Consider the following 9,305-nt stretch of genomic DNA (forward strand, 5'->3'; position numbering starts at 1 on the left):
TACTTCAAGGATTATTTCAAATGCTCTTTCCTCCACAAATCCTTCCCTAAAAATTTCCACCAAAAATAATCTCTCCCTGTATAGCTATAATATATTCTACGACCTACCATTGTATCCTCCTTGAGGGCAGGCTTTGGATCTGATTTATACTTACCTTATCCAAACCATGTAACTGTTTGCAAAAGATGAAACAAAGATTACCAACCGCACTCTGCAGGCCAGATGAAACCAGTGAACATGTACGTTGAGTTCACAGGTGCACATCTCCAGCTTCTCCTGACACATTAAACATCTGGCAAACTAGGCCTGCTTTCTGCAGCTTGCCAGTTCCTGCAGTCCCCACCAGCCCCTACTGTCTTGTCTGCTGACACTGCAGACGAGGCAGAGGGTCAGTAGCTATTTACAATCTCTTGCTCTCCTGGTTGCTCTCATGTATAGTATTATATATGCCTGGATCTAAAAGACAACTGAGTCTATAACTCCCGTAGTAAAGTATCAATAAAATAAGTATTGAGGAATGAAAGACTGTCATGTGAGCAACAGCTGAAAGAACTAAGAATGTCTGAAAAGAAAAACGGCAACTGCATGTTATCCCTGCAGTATCTGAAAGGACGTCAATGTGGAAGTATAATTACATTTGTTCTAAATAGGTCCAGAGACCTAAAAGACAAACAATGGCGGAGATAATAGAACTTTCTGAATTTTGGAATTGCTCAAAAGCAAAATGGGTTTTCTTGTGAGAAACGGATTTCCTTCCCTGAGCTATTCAAGCTGCCCACCCACTTGCCAGGAGGTCTGAGATGGGAGGCTGCACTGGCCCATGCCACTCCGAGAGCCTGTCACTGCAGCCCCTTTTCTAAGCTCCTTTGCTGTCTTATGCGGAAACAGAAGACGAACAAAGCAGCACACAGTCTATGCAGATGCACTGCTCATGGGATACATGCAAGAGAAGACGGTTCAGGAGAAAGCCTTAAGAAACCCTGTTACTGAAGCACAGCGGAACATGAAACACCAGCAGAAAAAAGGCAGTCAAAATTAGGAAGAAGTGTCAGGCAATTGTGCGGCCCAGAGACTAACAGGAGAGAGAACTTCCAAAATTTCCATTTCCAATGCAGCAAAGTTAAAGTCCTGTAAGAATAAAAAATGCCCATTGGATTTAGGGGATGATGAGTTCATCAGTGACCTTGGTTTGAGAAGTTCCAGCAGAGAGGGATGGGGGCAGGGATTCATGCCCCTGAAAAGCCTTAAATTTATATTAAGGCAGTAACTCCAGATGGGATTACATATACAGGAACAATATCATGACGATTATGTTAAACGTTTTAGTTTAATAAGTCTAAGCATTTAAATTATACAACTGTTTTAAACCGTTTTGGCAATTCTTTATGATTTGTTAATATAAACAGAGCAAAAAAAAAAAAAAATAACCCACGTCAAAGACAGCCTCAGGGAGGGCTGAGGTTTTTAGCACAGTGGTGGTGTGAAGTCAGCTTTAATTTCTAAAAAGAACTGTGCTTCTTGTGTGGATTTTTTTTTTTTTAAATTTAAGAAGACAGCATGCTGTATTTGCAGGGGGTACCTCCAGTTAGACAAGGAAGATTGCACTCAAACATTGATCCGCCCTCCCTCCTTAATTCTCACTAAATGGAAAGGGCACAACTTGCCAGAGCAACATCAACAAGACTGGAGAACAACAGCAAAAGAGGAATGCCCAAAAAATTGGGTGGCGGTAGAGGGTGGTGCTGGAAAGCAGACTGAAAGGTAGTGAGTGATTCAGCGAAACAGAGAAAGCTAAAAGCTAAGTAACTACAGGAAGAAGGCCACAAGAGGCATGCAATTCCTACCACAGAACCCAGAAGCTATGGTTTGAATGCCTGCATCCCCCTCCAAAATCCATGTTGAAATTGAATCCCGAATGCAACAATATAAGATGTCCAGGAGGTGATCGGGTAAATGGGATGAGGCCTCTGCTCTAAGAATGGGATGAGGCTCTTATAAAAGGGCTCCAGGGAGCCTGTTTGACCCTTCTGCCTCACACCATGTGAGGACATAGCACCGAAGCACCATGTACAGAGCAGAGGAAGAGCCCTCACCAGACACCAAATCTGTCAGCACCTTGATCTTGGACTTCTCAGTCTCCAGAACCAGGAGAAACAAATTTCTATTATTTATAAATTACCCGTAACTCCACAGTATTTTAGTATAGTAGCCAAACAGACTAAGACATCAGAAAGGACTCAGGAGGTGGTAGCAGTAGAGATACTTCTGAATGTGGCAGTGCAGAGTAGGGAACTGAAAACAGAAAACCCGATTTAAAGTTTTTAAAAGGAGCAGTTAAACCTCATCATGCATGGTCAGGCATGATGATGAGATCCCTGGCAGAAGATGAAGGAAATGTGGACTTGCTAAATGGTGATAGTCTCCTGTCTGTGCCAACAACCAGAAAGCTGGTGGCCAACTTAAGCCATTCCTAACTCCAAAACAAAAACACAAACAGGAAACAAGCATATTCCAGTTAAACTGATATAAGCTACAAAGACTCCTCCAACAACATGGCCAGGTCCTTTCTTGATCATGGTACTGTGAAGCCCAACAGCCCTCAACCCCTGCCCAGGTGCACAGAGCTTCTGATCTGCTTCCTAGACTCATTCTTAAATATGAACAAAGAGCCAAAGATCACTGGCATTTGAGGAGAACCTCCGAAATAAAAGAGGGATACCAATATAAATAGAAAAAGAAACCCAGAGTAAACAGAGACAGGCAGGGATAGAAAAGAAGCAATATAGCAAAGAATGAAGAAAGATCATAAATTCATGAAATAAATACTGGATGTTGTATTTTTTAAAAAAAAAAAGGTTTTTAATAGCAGCATAAGTTCAATGTTTTGAAATTAAAAACAAGAAAGCAGAAAGTAAGAGTTCAATCAAAAGACTAAACGATTAAAAATTGTGGAAATCTACTAGAAAGTAGAAGAGAACAGAAAGAAGAAAGTGGGAGTTACCGAAAGAAGGGGAAAAAATGAAAATACAAAATTTATCAATGAAATAATGTGAGAAATACAAGAAAATTTCTGGTAAATAAAAGACACAATTATCTTGACTGAAAAATCCTACCAAGTGCCCAGCATATAGTGCAGAAACAATCCCACCAAGGCACATGGTTGTAACACTTCAAAACAACAGCAGTAAAGAAAACACTGTAAAAGGTTCCAGAAAGGAAAAAAGAGAAAAGACACACAGAGGGGGTTGAGAAGCAGAATGGCGCTAGATCTTTCAACCGCAACGCTGGAAGCTGGAAGCAATGTAATCATGATGTCAAACATCAAACGACATCAAGAATACTTCTAACCCAGACAGCTACTCCATGCTAACTCCAATCAAGTGTGAAGTATAATAAAGACACTTACAGACACCTAGGCATCCAAGCATGTAGCCCTCACTTGCCCCTTTTCACAGGAAGTTCCCGGAACATGAACTGTAGAAGCAAATAAACCAAGAAATTCCCTGAGATGAGGGAGCAACTCAAAAAAGAGGATGGCACGCATCCCGGAAACATTCAATCTAATACAGAAGACAAACGAGGGGACTTCCACAGCATCCAGGAAACATCCGATCTAACACAGGAGACAAATGAGGGGACTTCCCAGGCGTGAGGTCCAAGGAGCTGCAGGAAGAGGCTGTAAGAGAGGCCTGGAGAGCAGAAAGGAAAAGCAACCTCCACAGGGAAAAAGAAAGGATGAGGAGGATCAAGGGAGGGAAGACAACCTGATGCAGGCGAATGTCCTAAGAGAAGATCTGTCATATGTCTGAGAGTTTGGAAATTAATTACTGACAGATAAAAAATTCAATTAACAAAAATGCATTAACTCCAGGAAAATACAAAACATTGTTTAATAAGTGAGACAAAATATAATCTCAGCTGGAAACAATAGTTGCAGTTGTAATAATAAAAATACTGAGTATTAATTTAAATGAAAATGAATTTAAGTAGACTCCAGGGGAATGAGGCATGAGAAATTACTGTACACTATTTGGGTGACAGTTACACTAAAAGCCCAGACTCCACCACTAAGCAATATATCCAAGAAACAAAACTGTACTTGTACCCCTTAAATCTAAACAGATTTTTAAAATTAATTTAAGTACACTGTGATAAGAGAGTGAAATCATAAGAAAGAGAGCAATAAGAAAACTGGCCTCGTCCAGGCGCTGTGGCTCACACCTGTAATCCCAGCACTTTGGGAGGCCAAGGTGGGCAGATCACCTGAGGTCAGGAGTTCGAGACTACCCTGACCAACATGGTGAAACCCCATCTCTACTAAAAATACAAAAAAAAGTTAGCTGGGTGTGGTGGCAGGTGCCTGTAATCCCAGCTACTTAGGAGGCTGAGGCAAGAGAATCAATTGAACCCAGGAGGCAGAGATTGCAGTGAGTCAAGATTGCACAGTTGCACTCCAGCCTGGGTGAGAGAGCGAGACTCTGTCTCAAAAAAAAAAAAAGAAAGAAAGAAAGAAGGAAAATTGGCCTCATCTTCCATAGTAGAGAGTTCACATATAGCTCACATATCAAAGCATAACAGCATTATTATATTCTTACATTCTTGGAGGTAACCACAAAAGAAACAGCTAGAAAGTTTCAAAGTAGTTGTCACTAGGGAACAGCAACCATAGGTGGGGAAGAGCAGGGTATAACCACAGGCAGAAAGCGTATTATTCAACTTTTTTTTTTTTTGAGACACAGTTTTGCTTTTGTCACCCAGGCTGGAGTGCAGTGGCGCAATCTCGGCTCACTGCAACCTCTGCCTTCCAGGTTCAAGCGATTCTCCTGCCTCAGCCCCGCAAGCAGCCTTTTTAAATTATTTTTTATTTTTTTATTCTTTTTTGTATTTTTAGTAGAGGTGGGGTTTCACCATGTTGGTCAGGGTGGTGTCGAACTCCTGACCTCCAGTGATCTGCCCACCTAAGCCTCCTAAAGTGCTGGGATTACAGGTGTGAGCCATCACACCCGGCCTATTCAACTATTTTGTTTATATTCTATCTCAATAAAGATAAAATATTATTTAAATAAGTGAATGACAGGGTATTTAGAGCTTACAAACGATTCCTCTGAGGAGCTTAAATATCCTAGGGGAAAAAACAACTACTCAAGACATGGTATTTTGGTTACTTTTCTTGAGTTTGCAGAAATATTGGAAGGGAAGGAACAATAAGGAGGAAATTATTATCATGACAGAGAGGAGAAGGGGAATCTGAGGTAGGAAGGTCTCCAGGGAGGCAGGAAAATGGGCTCTGGATCATGAGTGTCCAAATAAGGCCTAGACAGAAATGCAGACAGTTCTTCTTCAGCGGACAGGGGTGAAAGGAGGAAGAGAAAAGCACAAAATGCTAAGTGAGGAAGAAACACACTTCATGGTGAGAGGGCCCAGATGTTGGTCCACAGTCTCTGTTTTAGAGTGAGGCAGAAGATTAAAGAAAATTGTGAGTGTTTGAGAAGGTAGCAGAAGAAAATCGTAAATTCAACTTGCTGAAGTGAATTTGATCTCAGAGCAAGACTAGTCACATACAGATGCAGTGGGGTATATGTGTTTAGTCATTCCTCTCTGCTCCCACAACCCTTTGTAACACTTGCTACATCATGTGTACACTAACACTTTAAAGAACTGGGTTTTCACTACGCTACGAATCCTCAAGAACTGTCTTATCCATTTATATGCAACCAATATTCATCATGGCACCTGACATGAAATGTATTTTTGTTTTGTAGATACATAAACATTCATTTCCAGAAGGTCAAAGCATCTCAACATATCCACACATATGTACTTCTTTAAATTGCTTTTTATATGCCAGAACAGCCAGCATTCAATAATTTTACAATATCCTTTCAAAAAACTACGTAATGTCCCATCAAAGCTAAAAGCACACCCACAAAAAAATTGTAATTCAAGTTGAAATTTACATCTTAAACTGACTCTAAGTACATATAAAGCCCAGAAACTCTTTTGGGCAATGCTCACATGCTGACTAAACTCACAACAGCAAGGGAGACGACATGAATCTATGACTATCTCATGGATTCTAAATTAAAGCTTAGAAACATTTACAATGAATAAAATAAATCCATAGTTGGATATCAACAGCTGCCTTGATTAATAACAAACCTAAAGATTTTATGGTTTGAGGCATCAACTTTATCGACTTGGAATTAATGTTTGAGCACAGTCTCTATTTATCAAGTACATCCTAATATTTCAACATACTTTATTTTTTCCCAAAAGAAAAAGATAGTTATTATTCACTATGAAATGCATGCTATTAATGCTACATTTTTTAAAAATCTGATTTCCTCTTTCCTACAATAAAGCCAAAAACTGATTTCCTTGTTAATTGCCGAACACCTTTTCCACAGAACATTTCAGATCCATCTCAAATAGGTTTGCAAGGGGTAGGGGAGGTTTCATGGGATGGAACTTAAATAAATAAATAAATAAAAGCAAGAGGTTTGTTTACCACTTAAATCTCTGACTGAGTTTAAAGGGTTTTTTTTTTTTACTGTTATTAGTTGAAATTATTTTCAGCAAATTAATACAGTAGAGAAAATTAACCTGAGAAGTTTACCTTGAATGCCACATTATGTCAATAAATCCTAATTTTTGGTTTCACAAAGTAGCAAAACAGAATTATGATTATCTAAGTGATTTAAGCTAACCAACAATGTTGGACAAAATGCAGATCAGTGCACCTGCATGTACCTGTCCTCATATTTCACAAGGTATAAGGTGATCAAACCAATGTTGTTCCAGTAACATCGTAAGAAGCAGAACAACCGACTGATAATCATCATAATTTCACCCTTTTATCCTTTCAAAATTGTTTCAGAAGGTAATTCCCAAAAATGCTTTATATTATAATATAAAGGTATCCTGAACATAGAGATACGTCAGTTGTACTTTTTAAATTGTGCAAGTTAAATCACAGTTCGATAACTCCATGCTGACTTCTAGTTTAAAAGACCACACAAACATATTTTCTAAAATACCTGATTTTGACTTCAGGATAACCTGAATGGTATGTCCATCATTGGTGACTTCACAGTCTCGGCAGACCACATAATTTGGGGAGAGGCGGACATCCAGCAGTGAGGGGTCATACCTAGCCTCTCTTGAGTTTAGGTTAATAGGAGACTGGTATTCCCCATTAGCATCAGGAAACACCAGACCCCACTCAACACCTAAGAACAAAATGAAATACATTAAAAACAGGTTAAAAAATAAGTTACAGTAAAATTTAACATGTAAAAACCAAACACTTAGAATCCTTGATATTATGAGGACAGTAATGATACCATCACTATACAGATGAAATATGGTAATTCTATGTGTTTTTGCATTCATTATTTGAATGATCTGATACTATCAAATACCATATACAAATTCCCGGACTAACAAAATATTCTATTTGTATTTGTCAACAAAGACATAATAATTTATGACTCTAGGAAATGTGGGTCATCTTTAAGTGATTAGAAAAAAAGAATACCAGAACAATTTCTTCTGCTTATTAGTTCAAAATTACATTCAGTATTTGGGAAATAGCTGTAACTTTAAACATACATTGTGACAGTCAAAAACCCTAACTCTCATGCTAGTAAATAGACGCCCCTTATCAGAAATGCAAGTGCAGTATTTTAAAGTGTGCATATGTATATATCTATGTACATATATATTCCCATACTCTTTCCAAATTTTTTATAATTAAAATTATATAGTCTATATTGGTTTCAACATATGTAGTAAACATCAGCACTACTGGTTGGCTCTAATAGGAGCCCTAGGTCTTTAATAAATCTAGGAAACTCTGGTTTTTCAGAGAGTCAACCGCTTCTCGCCAAACCCAACGATTCAGTCTGAAATTTAGGACATACTTTAGAAAGACGAGCGTTGCTAGCAGGCTTCACGAAAAGACCAGAGGCAGAAACACTTTCTCCCCAAAGTCTTCAAGTCAAAAAAGAATTCTTAACACTAACACTGTCTTCCTCAGGTGTTAAGTAAAATGTACCGCTGCTCTTCTTGACTACTCAGAAGACATAAAAGGTACAGCCATGGCTTGGAGGCTAGCCCGCCCTCCGGACCGCAGCAGGTGCGAACGCCAGCCCTGCAGAAGGCTCCCGGGCCACAGCGAAGGCGGCGGGAGAACGCAGGCGGCGAGCACGCCTCCCTGGAACGCCTCCCGCCCGAAACGCGCCAGGGGAGTGGGAAAGTGGCGGAGACCCCCGTGGGAAAGAGGGGACGTGGAGGTGCTCGGAGCGCGCGGCAGCAGCAGGACTCGAGTCCCGCGCTCGGCGAGACACTGACGCCGCCGCGGGACCCTGGACACCCCGACTCGTGGCCGCTTACCTTCCTCGTAGCCCCACTCCACACCCTCCTCCTCTTCCTCCTCATCCTCTTCCTTCTCGGGGAAGGCGACCGTATCTTCGATGAAGCTTAGGTCCGCCATGGGAAGGCCGTGGGGCCCCTTGGCGCTCTCGGCGGCGGTGCCTGCGCCTTCGCGGGGCTCGGGGCTCGAGCGGGAGTGGAGCGCGCGTGGGGGAGTGTGAGCGCGCGTGAGCGGCAATGTGGGTGCAAGCGCGCCTGCGGGTGTGAACTGCAGTGTGAGTGCAAGCGGGCTTACGTTCGGCCCGAGTATTCCAGAGACCTGCGCGGGGAGCGCGTCCGGAGGCCCCAGCGGAACAAGGGAGCCGCGGTGGCCTGGGGAGCGAGCGCCCGGCGAATTTTATACCCGGCCGGGGCGTGTCTGGCACGCGAGGATCCGCCCCCTTCTCTCTTTGGCCGCGGGGGCCAGGGAGCCGACAGTTAGTATGGGCCTTGGGCGACCAGTCCCAAGTCACGGAAATGTCGACGCATCCCCGTCCGCCGTTCCCCCGGGGTCGCCCCTGGTGCTTCCTCGCAGCGGAGACTCCTGCTCTGCCTCCCGCGCCTTCCTTCCAGAAGCCCGCAAGTCTCCCAAGGTCAGCCCTCAGGACCCCTGTGTGCCTGGCCTGGCCCAGAGGCTGCTCACCTATTTATTTTCATCCGTACTCCAGGATACCAAAAAGAAGGGGTCCTGGAGGAGAGAGATGGGCTGCCATGGGTAGGAGAAAGGAGAGGGCTGGGAGACCCCATAACACAATAAAAAGAGGCTCTCCAGCGGAATCTTAGTATTTTCTGAGTGTTTACTTTTTAAATCGTCCGTTCAGCATAGTGGAAACGAGTATGGAAATTTTTCCAAGTAAGTTCTATTAATTCCTAAAAACGTTTAAGGAAAGAAA

At 42.1% G+C, this 9,305-nt stretch overlaps 1 protein-coding gene across 1 annotated transcript in view; it reads right to left on the reverse strand.

Moving 5' to 3' along the window:
• The window catches only part of CA8 (carbonic anhydrase 8), a 92,185-nt gene extending 83,677 nt beyond the window's left edge, over positions 1-8,508 (reverse strand). Inside the window, 2 exon segments of the mRNA NM_001261295.1 lie at positions 7,038-7,229; positions 8,395-8,508. Coding sequence (NP_001248224.1) covers positions 7,038-7,229; positions 8,395-8,494 — 292 coding nt within the window. The 5' untranslated portion in view covers positions 8,495-8,508.
• Positions 8,509-9,305: the final 797 nt, after the last annotated feature.

The sequence above is a fragment of the Macaca mulatta genome, chromosome 8, assembly GCF_049350105.2.
Source record: "Macaca mulatta isolate MMU2019108-1 chromosome 8, T2T-MMU8v2.0, whole genome shotgun sequence".
In the NCBI taxonomy this organism is placed as follows: domain Eukaryota; kingdom Metazoa; phylum Chordata; class Mammalia; order Primates; family Cercopithecidae; genus Macaca; species Macaca mulatta.